This window comes from Rhinatrema bivittatum, chromosome 3, assembly GCF_901001135.1.
Source record: "Rhinatrema bivittatum chromosome 3, aRhiBiv1.1, whole genome shotgun sequence".
Classification (NCBI taxonomy): domain Eukaryota; kingdom Metazoa; phylum Chordata; class Amphibia; order Gymnophiona; family Rhinatrematidae; genus Rhinatrema; species Rhinatrema bivittatum.
Genome location: NC_042617.1, coordinates 125,172,163 through 125,194,118, shown reverse-complemented (window position 1 = coordinate 125,194,118; position 21,956 = coordinate 125,172,163). Strand labels below are relative to the sequence as shown.

Below are 21,956 nucleotides of genomic sequence, written 5' to 3'. Positions count from 1 at the left end.
CCAAATCTCACTAATACCAAAAGCCTTATTGGCATCCATGCAAGAATGGTGCCAGAAATCATACTGTTTTTAGTTATATGGAGGATGTTGGAAAATTGACTGGTGTAGTCTGACTACTGACCCTTAATGAAGCCTGTCTGATCTTAGTGAATGACCTGGGCAGTATGTTCTCCAATCATAGTTGTCATATCTTGGCTAAAATATTTACGTCTGAGTTAATCAAAGGTAGGAGTCTATAAGCTCCAATCTCTGACTCATCACCCTTCTTTTTATAAAGTAACGTAAAGTGAGCACTGTTAAATTCTATTGAATCTGGAGTTTCCAGGGATCTGTCAGTTTGGATGAGAAGAAAGGACTGTACTTCTTAAAGAATGTTAAATAGTATTCGTCAGGCCCAGGACATTTGCCGGACACTAAGCTACTTATCACCTGCTGAACTTCAAGTTCAGTAATGGGAGTTTTCGAGTTTTCAAGCTTTCAGCCATCTGGGCAGCTTATGTGAGGAGATTCAGCCTACTTTAAGAAAAGGATCTGAATTGCATTTAGGGGATTATACAAAGTGGCAAAGTATTCCCATATCAAGTCCCCCATACCTTTGCTATCAGACATTATGCTTCCTTTGGGAGACCTAGCTTTGTGTAAATGTGTACGAGATTGCTTCTTTCAAATTGCTCTAGCCAACAGCACACCTTTCTTATTCCTGTGTTCATAATGTCTTAGTGCCATTGCTATTTTCCAAACTTGGAAGGCTCTGAGTCTGTTGAGTCAATTTTTGAAATATCTTGCCCGAGCAAGTGCACTTGTGCTCTACTCCCAGCTCCTTTATTTCTTTCTGAAGCTGGCACTGCTCAGTCTAGGTGCCCTCTTCAGTTGGTTTGCATAACTGATAATTTAACCCGCATCGCAATTTTAAGCATTCACCACTTCAAAGGAGGATCTTAGTCATCTGAACTATGGTGGAAATCAAAGTCTGAGACCACCCCTTGCACCAAATCGAGAAATTATTTTTTGCCCAGCAGTGAAAGCTTCAACATCTGCACTCTAGCTGGTCCTTGATGAGCTATTGGATTCAAAGTAATAGAAACAGGTTGGTGATCTGAAAGTTGGCTTGACATTGGGACACTGAGAAATATGATTCATGAGGGATTCTGTTCACAAGAAATAATCTGTGGCTGTAAGAATTATGTCTAGGAGAGAAACAAATGTAAGCTTGAGAAGTGGGATACAAACTTCTCCAAACATCAACCAACTTGAATATATGAACTAAATCTGCTAATGAACCGGGAATCTTATGATGCACAGCGGGCATGGATTAGGGTTTTGGCAGGCATTGTAGTCTTCCCCCAATATTAGGGGAAGGCTCAAATACCCCCACATAGCTTGCAGGCAAGATCAGAATAGAACGAGTTTGAATCAGTGTTTGGGCCATACACATTCACCAGGCCAAATTCCAGAGATGCAATCTGACAGCACAGTATGATGTATCTCTCCTCCCCATCCATTTTGGGATCTGATATCTGAAGTGGAAGCTGTTTTTGCACTATAATGCAAACTCCCCTTCTCTGTGATGAATAAGATGCTTCCCAGACCTGGCCAACCCAATGTTTCTTCAATTTCTCATGTTTCAACTTGGAGAGATAGGTCTCCTGCAGCAGAACTACCTGGGCCTGCAACTTCTTAAGGAACTGCAGCATCCTTTTCCTCTTAATTGGATTTGAAATCCCTCTGATGTTCAGAGAGTGAATTTTAACCTGGCTGTTAGCATGATAAAAAAAAAGTTAGGTTAGACAGTTCTAAGTTAAACTTGGAGCACTCAGTACATATACGGAATCTGTTTGGTCTCTAAAAACCCCACCATAAGGGAGTAAGAAAAGTGATGTATGTTCAACTTTTAGTAACACTGTGAATACTCCATTCAGACTCTTGGAACTTTCCTGTCCCCAACTATATAACACCACAGGCCACCAGTTAAACCTAACCTAAAAAACCAGTAGCCCTTTCGAGCCACTGAAACCTTAAGAACAATGTAATGGCCAGCTGTCAATTTTGTTAGCACCTCTCCCCAGATAATTCCTGTGTGGGGTGTTCACAAGTGAGACAGTAGTTAGCACCCGGGGGCCCCCAACTTAACATCAGTCTGCTGAATAAGTACCACTATCAAGCATATCCCTTCCCAAAGAAATCACAAGCACCTACCTCCCCAACCCATACCACTAACTACATTCCCATACTACTATTCCACCCACCACCAACCTCCAGTACCTCAGCGTTTGGATGGGGGATTTAATATGTTACTGAAATATCAGGCAAACACACATCACTTTGCTTACTCCTTCATGGTAGGGTTTTCAGGGACTGAATGGACTCATGCTGAATGCTTCAAGTGTAATGTAGCATTATCTGACCTTATCTTATTTCTTTACCATACCCCAACCACCCATATCCCTGCAGCCCCCCTCCTCCACCAGTTCAGAAAGAAAGATTATTTGTCTTTAACTCCATCTTTATTGAGTCACAACAGACAAGTAAACAGAAGCAGCTATGAAAGCAGCAAAACAGCCATCATACAAAGGACCAAAACAGGTTACCCAGTGACTCGCCAAACTTTTCCAAATAAAACAGCAAAGTAAAAGAGAGAGGAGAATAGAAGAGAAACCCCAACACATTATTATGCACAACCATACACAAATACACCACATTCATAACCCACGAGAGACAGAGTGTTCCAGCCCCTGCCACCTCAAGCAAAGGGGAACAGGCAATGTAGCTCCTCCCATAGTAGCCATGCACGGACAGCTATGGCCCATGCAGCTTACATCACAAGCATGACCTTATGCCGAAGCACATAGTAACTTCTCCCAGCGGGAAAGGAATGCAGCGAAGCAATCTCCTTTTTTGTAGCATTTCAAGCTTTTCCACTGAGCAAATGTCAGGGGCCACCTCCAACTTCTAATTCAACAAAATGGACTTTTTGGCAAGAGGAGCACCACTGCTATGATTTTCTTGGCACTGGAGGGCAGAGCGGACCTGCCGCCCCAGAGGCCCAAATATACAGCCATCCCTGGCCAATATCCGCAAGGAAGAAAGCTGAGCTGGGCGCAAATGTAGTAAATTTACAGGCCAATAAGGGGATACCCAATCTGCCATCAGTCCCTCTACATCAAACTTAGAATGAAGAGAAGCCCACTCCTGCACATAACAAAGAAGGGTAGCGACATTGTAAACCCTTGAGTCAGGAAGGCCCACTGCCCCATGGTTCCTGCCTAACCATAATACCTCATAGTTCACGCGTGCTCATTTGCCTTGCCAAATAAAGTTGCGCACCAACGCTTGAAATAAGTTAACAGACCGCGCCTTGAGCCAGAAGGAGAGCATTTGCATAGGAAAAAGCAGTTTAGGCAGGATCATCATTTTCACCAGGGCACATCAACCCATCAAGAAAAGAGGAAGGGCTCACCATTGATGCAACAGCTGTCTAATATTCTGCAGACAAGCATCAAAGTTTAGTACATTCAGCTCATTAAGGGTACTGGCAATACGAATACCCAAGTAACAACAATGATCCCCGGCCCACAACAAAGGAAAGGAACCCGTCCAAAGCCATGGTAAGGCAGGAGACAACGGGGAAAGCCTCAGAGTTTCCAAAGTTAATATGATAGCCAGAGAAAGACCCAAACTGAGTAATTTCCGCAATAATAGCCTGCAAACAGTCTTGAGGATTCTGTATAAAAAGCAACATATCTGCAAATAGGCTCACCTTGACAGCTTTCTCCCGGATTCGTATACCCTGAAAGGAGGCAAGACTCCTGAGCTTTACCACCAGGGGTTCCAGTGCAAGAGCAAATAACAAAGGAGATAGAGGGGGCACCCTTTTCTGGTGCCCCTACCCAAGACGAAGACATCTGATAAAGCTCCGTTTACCAAGAGCTGTGCATGGGGGTGATTATACAATAAATTTATCCACCCCAAAAACCCATCTCCAAAATTAAATTGCCTCACGGATGCTTCCAGATATCCCCACTCTACAGGGTTAAATGCCTTTTCTGCACCTAGGTTGGCGAGAAACCCCCCTGAACTGGCAGCTGCAGGTGCATGCACAGCAAGCAAAGCTTTCAGGATATTAGTTGGGAGTGCAACCTTTTATGAATCTAGTCTGATCTTGATGAACTATCTCCTTAACCACCAAATTAACCCACATGGCCAGAACTGCAGCCAAGATTTTGATATCCTGATTGAGAAGAGAGATAGTAAGACTGGGGCAAGGTATGGTCCTTGCCTGGCTTGGGTAGTAGGATAATTGTTGTGAGGTTATGCCCCTCTTCCTCAAACTCACCCCGGTCCTGAGCTGTGTGAAACATGTTTTAGAGGAGCAAGAATGCAGTCCCCCAAAATCATTAGGGCCCGGGATCTTGAGCAGTTTCAACCAGGCAATGATGCAACGGATCTCTGCTTCCATGCTAGGCTTATCCATCAGGTCCCATGCCTGCTCTCCCAAACAAGACAGTCCGAGCCCTTGAAAAAACTCCCTTTGAAGCCAGGTTGTTCACAGATCCAGCTGCATACAAACATTTATAGTACCTTTCAAATGCTTTCAAGATCGTGGGAGTAGTCAGCAGATCTTGCGAGTCATAATGAAGACACGCAATGAGGCCTTTAGAACGTGAGCTAGATTTGACCAAGCAAGCCAATAGTTTCCCCGACTTATTATTCCATTGGAGCAGCTTAAACTTAAGAAACAAGATATTCTGCTGTGCCTTATATTCTAGCAAGGCATTAAGCTCTGTTCAAGCAGCCTTGGATGCCTGTCCAAGATCTCTCATTTGCTCTCGATGCAGGAACATTATTGTCTTAGAGAGATCTAAAATGTTTTCATTCCTGGCTCTTTTGATATGTGTCTGCTACACAGTGATATCTCGTGCATGACTGCTTTGGCCTCCTGCCAAAAAGTGAAAGGATCTATATCAGACTTCAAGTTAAATTGAGGAAAGCAGCAAAGTGTTTGTCATGGTACAGATAAGAGGGCAGAAACCACCGAAACTGACTGACCTGGGGTATCCGGCATCAGAGCAAGAGTTGTGACAACCATGGCATGATCAGAAAAAGGTACATCCAGAATGTCACTTGCCACCAGTTTGGTAAAAAAGGCTTTGGGAATGAAAATATAATCAAGACATGAGTACACATTGTATGCATGTGAGAAAAAAGTATACGCTTGATCAGCCAAATGCAGCATACGCCAGGAATCCAATAATTGCAACTCCTGGGTCACAAAGCCTACCCCCTAGGTCAGCTTGGTTCTTCTTAGGAGTTTTAGATGGTTTACAGTCCACTAAGGTGTTATCAACCACATTAAAATCTCCTCCCATAATGATGACATATCCTTCCCATGTGGAAAAAAAGCTATTGGGGGCATAGAGATTTAGAAAAAAAAACACTTTTTGTCCCTGAAGATTCCCCTGCCACTTTGACATAACGGCCATTAGGATCAGAGAGCACTTTCTCATTCATAAAAGCGACATTTTTATTAATTAAAATGGCCACTCCCCTTTGGCGAGAGGTGAAAAAAGAAAAAAAACCAAAAACAATGGCCCACCCAGCTCCACTGCAGCTTAGAGTGCTCGCTCTCAGCCAGGTGAGTTTTCTGAAGAAAAGCAATATACACCCCCATGTCTGCGCAATTCAGTAAGAAGTTTTGCGCGTTTGACAGGGGAGTGTATTCTGTCAACATTAACCAAAGATATTACTACATTAAACATGAGACCATAAGAGAGAATAGAACCCTGCAGCAGCAATGGCAGAACAGATAGGGAGAAACCCCCCAGCCTAAGTTCTCCCTTTTCCAAAGGCAAGTCCAAATATACCAGGAACAACAAACACTCAGAACCAACCATCCAACACACAAACCTAAGCATCCATCCACACACCCCCTCCTCATCCACAGAAAGGTGACCGCTGCCATCCAAGGGCTCCTGGGGCCTGTAGAAAGAACCGTAGCGGGCACAGAGTTCAGATTGAAGCAGGTGGAATCATTTATGGATAGCAGGCTTACAAGCAGAACCAGTCGAACAACTCAGAAACAAAACAAGAGGGTCTCCATCTGCAAAAAACGAACCCCCAGAACGAACACAGAATGAGAAAAACAGCTTGACCAGCAGTGCCATATCAACCCATAGTCTTGACACCACAGCATAAGCCAGTCAAAAAAATGAAGAGCCAAGAATAGTTCCCATTCCATAAAATCAAACAGGAGGGTGTCAGGCACCCAGGACCCCGAAGGCAGAGACAAAAGGAAACAGAGCAGACAACTCAGAGTCATTCATCACAGTTTATCCATAAACGCTTTAGCTTCCTGGGGAGTAGCGAGCAAGTGAGGCCCACCATTATGAAAGGCTTTCAGGTGAGCAGGGAACTGCAGCATGAACTTTATGCTGAAATAGCTGAGTGCAAAGGGAGAGAATGCCTTCCGGGTCGCTTGCACCTTGCTCGAAAAATCTGGGAAGGTCAGCAGCTTAGCCTCCTTATAAACAACATTCTGCTTGTTGCAATATAGTTGCAGGATTTTCATTTTGTCAGTATAATTCAAATATTTAACAATGACTTGCCTCGGCCTCTGTAGATCCTGGCATCCGGGGCCCACCCAGTGCACACGCTCCACTAGGATCAGTCTGTCAGCTGTGCTCCCGAGTAGCTGCTCTGGGAGCCATTTTTTGCAAAAGGACAACGGCTCTTCCCCGTGAACTGTCTCAGGCTCCCCAACAATGCACAGATTATTGCGCCTGTTGCGGTTTTCCAGGTTATCAAGCTTTTCCTCAACGACTGGTATTTATTGCAGGCCGCTGCAGTGTCTGATTCTAGCGCGGACATGCGATCCTCGTGATCAAACAGCATGTTGTGCAGCACATGCAGGGAAGTGTTGTAGGACTCCACCTACTCCCAAAGCTCGTCTACAGAAGACTGAATTCGCTGAAGTTGGTCAGCCAGGCTGCAGATATGGCGCATGTAAGATCGCAAATTACCACATCCAAGAGGCCCTCTGCCCCAAGTGCCTGAAGAACCATCTTGTCCTCACCGCATCCAGGTTTCTCTGCACCAAACCATTTCGGGCGACACACCATTATATCACCGACCTCGCTGATCGGTTCCCCAGGTGTTCTGTTCGCAATTGTGCTGCTTTTTAAAGAATTGCACTGCTTAAAAAATTACAAAAATAGGGAAGCCCCACAGGCCCCTAGGGAGCAAGAGATCGGAACGTACTGGGATCTACGTCATCGCCACGCCCCCAGAAAGATAATTTTTTTTATTACAGATACCCAGATTTTTGGACATTTTATTTTTAATGTATGTAGCAAAGTACTGAAAAGGCTGAAAAAACAAATGAAAAGGTCCAAAACTTTTCCATGAATAACTGGAAACCATGCAGGTTTTTTTGCTGAAGAAAAGCATTTGTACACCTGGATGCTACCGGCATGAGTCAGTGAACAGCTGCAAGGAGCAAGTCCCTGCCAGGGAAACATTGGTGCCAGCGCACTCTGGGACTTGATAGTTAAGAGAGCAGCAATGGTGTACGAACCCATAAAAAGAAAGCTAGGGTGAGGTATCATAGTACAAAATTTCATCTTTGTGAGACTTTCCTCACTCCAAATGATGTCAAATCTTCACTGAGATGTACTGTGCTGTTCATACGTCTCACTATGCATGAAAAACTGGCCCCTAAACGCCCACCAACACCTCACCTCGAGCTATTAGCTGCCCCTCCTATAGGCATATAAATAGTTGCATACTGTGAAGGCCTTTCCAGAGGCACACTTTCTCTCTCTCCCTCCCCTCTCCCTCTCCCTCTCATCTCCCAAGCCCTGAAATGAAATTCAAAAAATTTATCGCGAATTGCATTACGGCCGTTTCGATCATATCGCATAGCTTAATACCAGGAAAAATGTAGTTATTTCTGACGTTAAAACCATGCAATAGCATGCGTTACGCTATCGCACCGTGCAATATTGCTCCTCATTTTCATAAATCCCACCCAAACATTTCCTTAATCCTCCCCCTTCCCAAAATTTGCATTTATGCCATGCGCTAATGCTGTTATTGTATGCATATGGCTTGCGTTAACACCATAACGCATTTTGGTGAATGACCCTGTTAGCCAGTTTAGTAGGATTTATCCAGATAAATAGCAACTTTGCTGCTACTTAGCCAGATAAATCAGAACATCTGGATAAGTGCCAGTTTCAAGATTTAGATGGATAAATCACGCACAACTGCTATACGTGCATATTTTTATGTCTAACTTTAAACACATGAAAATTTTACCTGCAGAATTTACAAGCACTTACCTCCCATAAGTCGGCTTTTATGCGGGTTAAGTTGGGAGATTTTATAACATGCACACAGCAGTGAAATTACCTGTTTTACCAATTAGTCTATCAGTTCGTCCAGTCCATCTGCCAGTCATCGAGACTCTCCTGGCTTTTCAACCTGAACTCCTCCTCATTTTACCCAGACACCCTACCCAGTCAGCATTTCACTTTTAAGATGTTTTTAATCACTTATTCCACATATAGAGCAAGTGTAAAGAGACACAAGTAAGCTGCCAAATTTAAATATGTAAATTGCTTATCATATAGCAACTTACTTAGCTCCGCCCTGGAATGCCCTGACCCACCCCTTTTTTTACGTGCACACATTTACTCATGGACCCTTACTTACGCATGTATGTTGAGGTTTATAAAATAGGATATACATGAGTATATGCCATTTTACATGAATATATGCGGATTTTTGTATGTGCGACTTTTGAAAATTCAACTTTAAAGTGCATACCTCCAAACCCTGTCCACACTGTGGATAGAAGTACACACATACAGGCTCTGTGCACATACTTATATTTAATTAAAATAATGTATTTCCTGCTTTCTTCACATGCATAGAGAAGGGGCCATTTTTAAAAAGGCCATTTCAGTGGGTAAAGTACTGTTTTAAAGGGCAAGTTGAAAAGCTATTTTCACAGGCAAAACAGTACTTTACCCACAGAAATGACCTTTTTAAAAAAAAAACTGTAAGCCCTAATGTGGGTAAAAATACAAGCATAGAACACTTGTACAAACACTTATACTTATAACAGGAGGAGGCATTCCTGGGGCAGATTTGGACTTATATGCTTACTTTTACATTTTACAAAATATGTTTGTGCCAGTACCCAAACAAAATAGCAAGTGTTAATGTCTATGGATATTTTCCCTTAGGTAATTTTCAATTCTGGGGCAGTTTAGGCTGAGAGAGGCAACAATATACATAGGGGTAGATTTTCAAATACCGCGAATAGGCGTACTTTTGTTGGCGCTCCAGGCGCAAACAAAAGTACGCTGGATTTTAGTAGATAGGCGCGTAGCTGCTAAAATCCGGGATTGGCGCACGCAAGGCTATCGATTCTGTATAGCCGGCGCGCGCCGAGCCGCGCAGCCTACCTCCGTTCCCTCCGAGGCCACTCCGAAATCGGAGCGGCCTCGAAGAGAACTTTCCTTTGCCCTCCCCTCACCTTCCCCTCCCTTCCCCTACCTAACCCACCCGCCCGGCCCTGTCTAAACCCCTCACTTACCTTTGTCGGGGGATTTACGCCTCCCGGAGGGAGAAGTAAATCCCCGCGCGCCAGCGGGCCGCTAGCGCACCGGGACGGAACCTGGGGGCAGGTCCGGAGGGCGCGGCCACGCCCCCGGACCACCCCAGGCCGTAGCCACGCCCCCGAGCCCGCCCCCGGAACGCTCCCGACACACCCCGAAAACGCCGCTGCGCTCGGTCCCGCCCCCGACACGCCCCGACATGCCCCCCTCCGAAAACCCCAGGACTTACGCGAGTCCCGGGGCTCTGCGCGCGCCGGTAGGCCTATGTAAAATAGGCTTACCGGCGCGCAGGGCCCTGTTCGCCTAAATCCGCCCGGATTTGGGCGGATTTAGGCGAGCAGGGCTCTTAAAATCCGCCCCATAGTTTTGAATTTTAAAAACTGTGGGGTAGATTTTCAAATACCGCGAATAGGCGTACTTTTGCTGGCGCATCAGGCGCAAGCAAAAGTACGCGGGATTTTAGTAGATACGCGCGTAGCCGCTAAAATCCTGGATCGGCGCGCGCAAGGCTATCGATTTCGTATAGCCGGCGTGCGCCGAGCCACGCAGCCTACCCCCGTTCCCTCCGAGGACGCTCCGAAATCGGAGCGTCCTCGGAGGGAACTTTCTTTTGCCTTCCCCTCCCTTCCCCTACCTAACCCACCCGCCCGGCCCTGTCTAAACCCTCCCCTTACCTTTGTCGGGGGATTTACGCCTCCCGGAGGGAGAAGTAAATCCCCCGACAAAGGCAAGAGGTCGCGTCCCGGCCTCTTGCGCGCCGGGACGCGACCTGGGGGCGGGTACGGAGGGCGCGGCCACGCCCCCGGACCGCCCCAGGCCGTAACCACGCCCCCGGGCCCGCCCCCGGAACGCTCCGGACACTCCCCGAAAACGCCGCGCGGTTCAGGCCCGCCCCCCTCAGAAAACCCCGGGACTTACGCGAGTCCCGGGGCTCTGCGCGCGCCGGTAGGCCTATGTAAAATAGGCTTACCGGCGCGCAGGGCCCTGCTCGCCTAAATCCGCCCAGATTTGGGCAGATTTAGGCGAGCAGGGCTCTTAAAATCCGCCCCTGTGTGGATTGTTTTGGCTGGAAAAAGTACCCTATAGAAAGAGGCATTTTATAACCCCTCACAACGGGGTAGATTTTCAAATACCGCGAATAGGCGTACTTTTGTTGGCGCTCCAGGCGCCAACAAAAGTACGCTGGATTTTAGTAGATACGCGCGTAGCCGCTAAAATCCGGGATCGGCGGGCGCAAGGCTATCGATTCTGTATAGCCGGCGCGCGCCGAGCCGCGCAGCCTACCTCCGTTCCCTCCGAGGCCGCTCCGAAATCGGAGCGGCCTCGAAGGGAACTTTCCTTTGCCCTCCCCTCACCTTCCCCTCCCTTCCCCTACCTAACCCACCCGCCCGGCCCTGTCTAAACCCCTCACTTACCTTTGTTGGGGGATTTACGCCTCCCGGAGGGAGAAGTAAATCCCCGCGCGCCAGCGGGCCGCTAGCGCGCCGGGACGCGACCTGGGGGCGGGTCCGGAGGGCGCGGCCATGCCCCCGGACTGCCCCGGGCCGTAGCCACGCCCCCGAGCCCGCCCCCGGAATGCTCCCGACACGCCCCGAAAACGCCGCTGCGCTCAGTCCCGCCCCGAGACGCCCCCCTCGGAAAACCCCGGGACTTACGCGAGTCCCGAGGCTCTGCGCGTGCCGGTAGGCCTATGTAAAATAGGCTCACCGGCGCGCATGGCCCTGCTTGCCTAAATCCGCCCGGATTTGGGCGGATTTAGGCGAGCAGGGCTCTTAAAATCCGCCCCAGAGTGTGTGCAATGTGGAGCGGATTTTAAATCCCTGCGCACGTAAATTCGGGTGGATTTACGCGCGCAGGGCCCTCGCGCGCCGGCGCACCTATTTTGCATAGGCCGCCGGCGCGCGCAGAGCCCCGGGACTCACGTAATTCCCGGGGCTGCGTAAAAGGGGCGGGGAGGGGCGTATCGGGGGCGTTCCCGAAACGACGCAGCGTTTCGGGGGTGGGCCCGGGGGCGTGACGCCGGCCCAGGGGCGTGGTCGAGGCCTCCAGACCAGCCCCCGGGTTGGGTGATGGCGCGCCAGCAGCCCACTGGCGCGCGCAGATTTACATCTGCTTTTAGCAGGCGTAAATCTGCCAACAAAGGTAAGGGGGGGGGGTTAGATAGGGCCGGGGGGGTGGGTTAGGTAGGGGAAGGGAGGGGAAGTTGGGGGGAGGGCGAAGGAAAGTTCCCTCCGAGGCCGCTCCGAAATCGGAGCGGCCTCGGAGGGAACAGGCAGCGCGCGCTGGGCTTGGCGCGCGCAGGTTGCACAAATGTGCACCCCCTTGCACACGCCGACCCCGGATTTTATAAGATTCGCGCGGCTACGTGCGTATCTTATAAAGTACGCGATCGTGCAAATTTTTAAAATCTACCCCTGTACGTGCAGACTTTACCTAAGATTTTTAAAGTGAACTTAGGTGCCCAAGTTTGCTTTGAAAATCCTGGGCCAGGTACATGTGAAATTGTTCACCCAAAATTATGCCTACTCCAGGCAGGGCATAGCTTGTGCTTGGTAACTTACACGCATGCTTTCGAAAACATAAGAATATTCATGTATGTCATATCTTCGCCTTCTGGAATGTCTACTCCCAGTTCACCTAAAAATATGTGCAAAACGAGGTTATTTACATATTTTTACTCATACTGGGCCTAGGGCTATTTTGTAATGGCCATTTAGGTGCATAAAACCTGGTTATGTAAGCACAAATGACTTGAAAAATCAGGCCTTAACAAATGCAGGTGCACATCCCTATGGCTGCCATTTCCTGGGGCAATTTTCACACGTACTTCTCTTTTGAAAATTGGTGCAAAGCCCTTGGATAAAAGTACCCATGGCCTTTGCATCGAAATACAGTTACGCGCCTGAACGTTACGCGCACAGACTCTACCAAATATTTTCAAGGCAAGCTTATGTGCATAATTTCACTTTGAAAATCCTTGAGTAATTGGTCGAGTATGCACACAAACTGCCACATACAAACTTACACCTGCTCCAAGCAGGGCAAAACTTGTGCAGAGTAATGTACACTTATACTATTTAAAAGCAAAAAGAATGCATGTAAGTCCCAACTCTGTCCCAGCTCCACCTCCCGCCCCCAGTACATCTCTCCTGATTGGCCCCCTGATTGATTTTTGGAGTGCTACCACTTACTTGCATAAAACACACTTTTATATGCGAAAATCATTTTGGAAATCAAACCCTAAGAGGGCAATAATGAAAGCTATTTCTGCAGGTAAAATGTTCTTCTGTAGAGATGTTTTGCCCACAGAAATGGGCTGTTTGGTTGCCCACTCTTTAAATAGATAAAAATACGAGTGCATGTTGTCAGCATGCCTAGTTTTACCTGCGTAGTTTTATAGGCCTTCCCGGGGTGGAGTTAGCTTGGGGAAGGCAACTACAACTGTAGTTTTGGATATTCAAAACTATGTGCATTGCTTTGCCCAAAAAAATAAAAATACCGTAAAATTTATGCAGGTACTTTTGAGGGAGGTAATGATTGAAGAAAAACTACCTGTGTTTACCCACATAAAATATTTTGATTAAAAGCTTCCAAGACAGAGCTGCATGAGTTCATGTATTTCATTTTGGCATCTTGCATGGCAGGGCTGTAAAATGAGAGACCACGTGATCCGTGCACCTGGAGGCGGAGGAGATAGTGTGGATGCTCTGCCACATCCAGCTGCTAAAATCTTGAATGATCTACTGCAGCACAGAGATGTCATTGTTGTGGCTTTTTCTAAAGATCAGAATAGGTGAGAACCCAAAGCAAACGATTCCCCTGTTTTGTTGTTGTATTCTGATAATTTTATTGGCATTAATTTTTGTTTCCTAGCATGAAGTGTGAAGCACTTTTTATATAGTCGAATGCAGATAATGATATACACCTTACTTTAAAGGTGCAGCTACAGTGATTCCTTCCTGGATGGGCAATCAGCAGCAGCATTTATTTATTACACATTTTTCCAGCAATGAGATCAGAGCATGTTACAGAAAACCAATTAAAGCAACAGCAAAAGGCTCAACAAGTGAGCAATGCAAGACATACAGGAGAACAGAGTACAATAAGACGTCAACAGTAGTGCCTACATAGTAGAAACAGACCAGATTCCAGAATAACGTATTTGAACTGAACAATGGCTGTATCAGCAGTAAACACTTAACCGAAACAGAATAGCATAAATAGCAATTGCATCAAGGAAACTCCAGAGTTCAGGATAACTAAATCAGACAGAGCAGTAATTGGCAGTAGCAGCATGCACATAGAGAATGGGTCTGGCATATTAATGTTCATACAAATTTCTAGGGAGTGAATAGCCAGGTTTTCAATTTTTTTCCTGAAAATTAAGAGGTCTAGGGGCATCTGATGTCCAGTGGTAGGGAATTCCAGAGAGCTAGGGCTGAGCCAGTGAAGGTTCTTCTTGTTTTGATGAGCTGGATTTCTTTGGGAGCAGGCACTGTCAGGCTAGAATTAGGCAAGGTGCGAAGTGGGCGAGCTGGTGTGTACAAGGAGATTCGGTCGGACAGATAGCGTGGGGCTTAAACTTTGAAGGCTTTATAGGCTAGTACCAGGACTTTGAAAATGGAGCCCGGGGGTAGTTGGCAGCCAGTAAAGAGATTTAAGGAAAGGGGTCACAGGATCAAACTTACTGACATTGTAAAGGGGCCATGCTGCAGCATTCTGAATGAGCTGAAGATGGTGGGTACGTTTTTTTTGGGACGGTCAACCTAAAGAGAGTTAGAATAGTCTAGTCGGGAATTGATGTAGGCTTGAATGATGGTGGCATAAGGCTGGTGCCTCAAGGATCGGTCAGAGGTGACGGAGCTAGCAAAGATGGGAAGAGGCAGCTTTGGCCACAGATCCAATTTGAGTTTCCATGGTAAGCTTGGAATCAAGAATGAGACCTAGGTTGCAGACTTGGTGAATGTATGCTATCATGGAATCTTCCAGGTAGATTTCAATGGATGTGGGAGGATGTTTTGTTTTACCTGCCCAAAGTAGTTCAGTTTTTTGGGGGTTGACTTTAGATTTGTTGTGGCATAACCAGCCAGCAATCCTTATCAGGCAGGTATTTAGATTTTGGATAGCTCGCTTAGGGTCAGCATCCAGTGGCAGAGGATCTGAATATCGTCTGCATAGATGAGGAAGGTGATATTGCAAGATCTAATTAGTTCACCCAGAGGGGACCAGGTAAATGTTGATGAGAGTGAGGGAGAGGATGGAGCCTTGGGGTACATATTCTATCACATTTTATCACATTTTACAGTGGTAGAAGCACAAAAAGACAGGAGCAGCAAATGCAGAAAAGTTCCTTCCAAACATCTTTTTACTGCTCTTTCTTGAAAGAATGCTGCAGAAGCAGTCCAATAAACCTTGGAAAAGGCCAGTAGCTTGAATCTTTATATTGCTGTTTTTTTTGTGACTGCACTGTAAACGATATTTATTGTAGGCGCCTGCACCCAAACTTGGAGTAGTTGCTAAGTCTCTTGAGATTTACTGCAGCCTGCTCCTTTCCTAATATTCCATGTCTATACTTCTGTATTAATGTCAATAATAGATAATGACTAAGTTTTCAAATTGTTACTTTGTAGTGACTCTGGGATTGGACTGCTTGATAAAGAATGTGATGTAGTATTGGACCCAAATGTAGTGTGGGGACCGAAGACTGGAGAGATCAATGCTGTAAGTAATGAATGCTACTGGGTTATTTTTTTCTCTTCCATAAATGCTGTTGAGATTGAAATGGAAGTTGTTTGCTTTCTGCAGTAGATTACTTTTAAAGAACATTGACAATTTATACTATAAAAAGTTTGTTCTAAGGCTGTTGCATTACCCCTGCCTTTAGTAGTGCAGGCTAATATTTGTGGCATCATCTTGTTGCTTTTGTTTTTAGTTCTCTAGAGCTCGAATCAAGGTGGATTTGTTACTGAATATGTTAGGAATAGAAAAAGCCAGTGGTCTGATATGTGAGATATGAATCCCCACTGCTGTCTTGACAGTGATGGGAAACAGCATACATATACCTGCAGCATCAACAGTTTTAATCTTGGGCTGGCTCAATGGCAAGTGGGGGACCTGGGTTTGATACCTAGAGCAGGACTCTATTCTTCTGGTTGGGAAGGCTGCAACAACAATTTACACAGCCCTTAGGAAAGGGAGTCTCTGCCATCAGTCAGTGGTAACACCTAATGCCAGACTTAGGGTCCACATTATCCCGGATCTGGAAGGAGCCATGGTTTGTGATCCCTGTTCAAGGAGTGTCGTTGCGATGGCCCCAGGTAGTTGTGAATGAAGGCTCATGGTGCTGTGGCCCAATAAGAGGCCGATACCTATTGAGCTGGATTCCTAAAGGAGTTTGAGGAAACTGTCAGGCCAAGCCAGTTTTGATCTTGACATACATGGAAGGCTCACACTTTTAGTCATCTTGGAAACTGTCTTTAAGACACAGAGATGGAGAAACAGACCTCTCCCTTCCTGCCTACATATATGTGCCACATGAACAATAAAATCAGATGTTGGTGTAGGGGATTTACAGTAGCATGAGGTTAGTATTTATGCTAGGGATATTTTGAAAACATAGGCCTTTTCCCTCTATTTTGTTAGTCAGTACTTCAAGATTTGAGTGTGAATTCTTAATTGGGATAAAGGTACCCCAGAAACCAGTTTGCATTGCACTATAGACGAGCATGACTCTTCCCACATTGCTCTGGACATCACACGTGACCTTCCAGTTCTAGCTGATTCCATTGTGATCTCAAGTACTTTCTATACTTGTGCAGAGATCCAGATTTTGAAAAAGTCCCTGGGCTCAGGATTCCTTATTACAAAAAGTTCAGGGTCTGTAGAAAATACATTTATAAAAGTGTTATACAAAACTCAAAAGCAGTTGCAAGTTTTCCTCAACATTATTCAAATATAAAAAATTTAAGAGAGTCAAAAGTTTTGAGATGTTCAGTGATTACCACTTATTACATAGCAGATGATGGCAGATAAATACCATATTAGCCCCTCAGACTTCCACATATCCAGCCCAACTTTCAAAACTGTCCGCAGTACACCATTTGTGTGTGTAAGTGAGCCTCAGAGATTTATGCTGGTATTTTATATACTTTATGGCGGAAGCCGCGTATTTCTGCTCGAAAGTATGTGTGTATGTTTGCAATGTGGGAACATGCATACTTTTACTACCCATTTTATAAAATGTTCATGTGTATTTTATGTGCCTAATAACGCAGAATTAAACGCATAGGCAGGTACTCTGTGTGTACTCTGCTTTTGAAAATACATTCCCCAGTTGACCCAGATCTCCCACCCAACTACTGAAGAGAAAACACAAGTCTGATTTAATTTCCATAGGTGTAAAGGTGTTCAGACAAGTTCAGTAATGTATGCATGAATACCACTTACAAAATAGCAATTTGCATGCGTACTTCTGAACCCCACCCCAGAATGATCCTAGACTGCCCCCCTTTTTTTTCCCTGTAAGCATGTGTACTCTCAAGGTTTATAAAATAGCATATACGCACGTACATTCTACTTATACACGTCTGTGCTATTTTTATGCAGCAACCCCCTCATAACTCTTTGAAAATGACCCCCATAGGAGGTCATTTTCAAAAGCATTGACATCATGAAATACTGTTTTAGGTGTATAAATGGGTTTCAAATTACCCCAAGGTTATACACACACTAGTACCTGTGAGAGCGATTTTGTACATCCTTTCACACACACTGCAAAGAGGCATTCCAGGGAGTGGAGTTGGGGTTGCGAAATCATTTACACACATACTTGATTTTCTAAAGTATGCTCAGAAATGTTCATGTGGACATTTATAACTTTTCTCGAACATGTTTAGATTTGTGCGCTTATGCCACATTAAAGTATGTGCAGTCTTGCAAATTTTTAAATCAAACTTGCGTGCATAAGTCCATTTTAAAAATTAGGCCTGAAGTCCACATATACTTTTGTGCATGTGGACTTCAGTTTTACACGAATGTTATAAAATTACCCTCTTAAAGTTGCCATATGCAACCCAACCAAACTTTCCATCCATCACCATCTTATCTTTTTACCTGACTTCTCAAACCTTCATTCTCCATTGCCCTTCATGGCTGTTCCAAGCATTCCCAAAATCTGGCATAATTGCTAGCCGCCACCATCTCTTCTGGTACATAACATAACATTTTATATGTATAACATTCCTTATCACCAAAGCACTCAAGGCATAGAACAACAGTTAGGTAGGCCATATCAGCATTTGTCATCTTCAACTTTGATTCTTACAAGCCCAATATTTAATCCAGTATCCGGACCCACTTCCATGTCTAATCCCCAGAGCCAACAAAATTAGTGAAGCTGTTGTCCAAAAAAATTGTTAATAAAGAGCCATTAATCCATTATTAAGCACTTTGCTGTATGCAAGACCACAAACTGTACACAGAATATAGAAACCTGTAGTTCTGTAATGCAAAGCACTTACATGGCAAAATGGGAATCTTTGTTGAGATATATTTTCCACTGATTGCAATCATTGAACTGACAGGCAGGTAGAAGTCTCTCCTACTGTGCTCTGCAATTTCTGGCAGCTAGGATTGAACAGGTTAACTTGCCGTATACCCCAAGGTGAGGCTCTGGAATGCATATTTCCCCAGTCTCCACAAGGTGATATAATGTTGCAATGTTCCGTCTTGCTATTGGTCAGGAAGCCAGTGCCTTGGGTTTTCATTGGCCTGACATACTAGATCTAGAGTGACGTAGCCTAGAATGTTCCAGAAAATTTCAGTCTTGGTCGGGAGTGCAGAGGAACCAGATTTGTGCCAAGGCCCTGTCCCAGCTCTAGAAATCCTTGTGAGGACAGCATCTCCTGAATCTCTCTAGGCACTGACTGAGTACAGTGAAAAGTGTCTAGTTTGTAATAATTGCATGAATCCTTATTTTACAAGTTGCTGCTTTCAAATTACATCTTTTTTTCCATTCACTGTTCTTGCTACTTGTTAATAAACGTTTTAGTTTATCTCTGTCTTGTGACTGACTGACAGTCCCAGCATATATTTTGTATTTGGTCTGTAGGTGCATTTCTAGGAACCATGTGACTCTTGGCTTATGTGTTTGGGTGGGGAGGGGGGGTCTCAGTGTGCCCCTGGAAGCCACCAATTGTTTGCTAGTGAAGCACTTACCCAAAGGCAAGTTGGTAGCTAAGGTGTTACATGACAACTAACAATCTAGGTGAAGACTGAAGTACCAGACAGGATACATGGAGGCAGGAATTCAAAGTGAGGCGAATGACTGTCAGAGCTGCAACTGATTATAGAGAAAGTACCTAATCACTGCATCCTATTGTACCTGATCCACTCCAGTAGTAAGCAGGGAGGAAAACAAGTGAGATTGGTTGAAGCCTAGTGATATCCATTAATAAAACAATCTGGTAAAGTACCCTGGAGGATGCAATCACTGACCATTTAAATCTGTAATTTGTGATCTCCTGATAAGGAAGGTAACCTTAAACTACTCATGACTGTAATTAAATAAGCCTTGACATAGAAACATAGAAGACGTAGGCCGAAGAGGAACATTTGGGCCACCCAATCTGCCCCTTTGTACCCGTTTACTGTTCTATCACTGGTCTTACATGATCTGTAGTCTTCTGCCTTCCTCTGCCACCATGAGACCACTGTTGGGCTTCTGTGTGGGGCCTTTGAGGTCAGTATTCAGCAGGTTTCTCCAGCCAAGTTTGGGACTTAGCTGGAGAAACTCAGGTTTCAGTTTCCTGTCTCTCATAGCAAATAAGTTATTGCCCTGCTAAAACTTACATGAGAAGCTTTCAAGGAAGGGCTTAAACTTAGCCAGGTAAATCTGGTGGCAGTGGAGAGCAGGTCTAAAGTTATCTGGGTAAACTTATCCAGCTGACTTCTTGGTGACTGCACCACTCGGTATTGACCTCTTTGTGACTATCCCATGCATGTTCAGATTCTGCCACTGTTTTGGCTCCTCTAACCTCTAGCATAAGTCTGTTTTGTAGGCATTTCCAACCTCTCAGTGAAAAGTATTCTATCATAATTCTTTTGCAGCTTCATATGATGTTCCCTTATCCTTGAACTTTTCATTCTGTGGAAAATGCTGTCTTCATTTACTTTATTGATGCCGGCTAAATATTGGCGTGTTTGTGCCATATCTACCCTTTCCTTTTTTTCTTTTCAAGAGTACATCTTTAGCTCCTTCATTCTCTCTGAGTTTGGCATATAGTGCAGAACACATACCAGTTTGGTGGCCCTTTTTGAATTGTCTCTACCTTGTCAGTGTCACTCTCTTTTTTTGTAGATATGGTTTGCAAAACCAAACACAGTTCTCAAGGTCAGGTCTCACCAGAGACTAAATCTCTGTAGAAAGGTAACATAACTTCTCTTTCCACTAGTGATGCCTGTCTTTGGGATTCATTTTCAAAAATGGGGTTTCCGTGCGTAAAATCGGCATATATGCATGTAAGTAGCATGTACACATATATGGTATTTTGGAAACATTTTAGTCACGGGTAATTACAGTGGCACATGTAAACCTTGGCAGGGAAAGAAGATGCCCTTTAAGGCTGTTCCGGGATTGGGTTTGGAAGTACATGTCGCTATATATCATCAGACTTATCCATATGCCTTTACACTTGCTAATTAATTCGCAGAAGTGAAATTGCACTCGTCTTTGGGTTAATTGGTGGGAGGGTCAGAATGAAGTGCTGGAGGCCTGGGGGAAGTAGTGGAGGGGTCAGCAAACTGGTGATTGCAAATACACACAAGGGCCCTTAGATTGTAATCCCTCTGGGGACAGGGAAAATACCTGCCGGCCCTGAATGTAACTTGCTTTGAGCTACCAATGAAAAGACATGATCTAAATATAAATACAAATATATTTTTTTAAGTATTTGTATACATAGAGTACATGCATTCTTTATAAAATTCATGCCCCCACATATAACATGCACATGTTGCAATTAGGTGTGCAAAATATACCCACATGATTTTATAAAATAGATAAAGAAAGTATGCATTTTCCTACATTACAAATACACACATGAACTTATGGGGCAAAAGTATTTGGTATTTTATAAATTGTGAGTCTCCTGCCATACAGTTTATAAAACACTAGCATGAATCTCCCCAAGCCTACTTACGTGCGCATTTGGTGACGTACGCAAGACTATTTAAAACTGAACTCTTTTTGCACTCACATGGACAGTAACTTTAAAACAAGAACATGGACGCCCATACGCTGGAATTTTAAATCCTGCCTGCAGTTACATATATATGATTTAAAATACACCTATCACGTGTGCGTGTGCTCCTGATTTGAAGCCGTTACTCGAGTAAATGTACTTCGCTATCTTCCTTTGGACTTTGTTGGCTTTAATGCACGCAAGTAAGTGGACTTTAAAACAGGCTCGCATGAAAGATGTTACCAGTTTTACCAATTAGTCCACCAGTTTGCCCAGTCTATCTTGAGGTCATCCAGACCCATCTTGTTCTTCAGCCTGCACTTCCCCTCGTTGACCCGTACCCCTTACCCTGTCGTGTTAGGCCTAAAAAGCAATTTCTGCAGACTTACACCTTATCAGGCGCAGCAGTAAATATACATGGTTATTGGCTAACAAGCTGCGCACACTGGCCACTGGATTTAAAATACAAATTTACATGCGTAACTACTGGTCCCCCATGGAACGCCTTCAACACACCCTAGTTCTGCTCCCTTTTATTTATTTTTTTACTCGTTCCTATGTATATACTCGTGTAATTTCCAGGTTTTAAATTATGCATTGCTCGCGCGCGGCCCAGATACTTATGTATATGGGCCTTTTAGTCCATGCAACACTTTTAAAATTCATCCCATATAATATTAGCTTTCCCAACTGCTTTGTCACACTGTCTGACCACCTTAAGGTCATCAGAGATTATCCCCAGATCCCTTTCATTTGCTTTAAAGTTATTTGACTCTTGGATTTTTGCATCCCAAAATCATGATTTTGCTTTCTTTTCTTTTTAAATTACAACCTAGTTGCCTTACAATTGACCATGTTTCCAAGTTTCTAAAATCATCTTTCATCTAATACCATATCTAGCATGTCTACATTTTTGGCAAATTTTCATATCATTTGCAAACAGGTATACTTTCTCTTCCAACCCTTCCAAAATATCACTTGTAAAGACAATGAAGAGGACCTGATCTAACAATGTTCATTATGGCACCCCACTGGTCGGTTTCCCTTAGCCAGAATGGACCCCATTGTTATCACTAAATTCTGTTGCTCAGTGAAT

The 21,956-nt window shown here is 44.7% G+C and overlaps 1 protein-coding gene across 2 annotated transcripts in view; it reads left to right on the top strand.

Moving 5' to 3' along the window:
- Positions 1–21,956, top strand: part of KIAA1841 (KIAA1841 ortholog) — a 201,206-nt gene that overhangs the window by 125,551 nt on the left and 53,699 nt on the right. For both annotated transcript variants that reach the window (XM_029593704.1, XM_029593703.1), the window contains exons 12-13: positions 13,265–13,413; positions 15,251–15,341. In XM_029593704.1, coding sequence (XP_029449564.1) covers positions 13,265–13,413; positions 15,251–15,341 — 240 coding nt within the window. The remainder of the gene's footprint in view (positions 1–13,264; positions 13,414–15,250; positions 15,342–21,956) is intronic.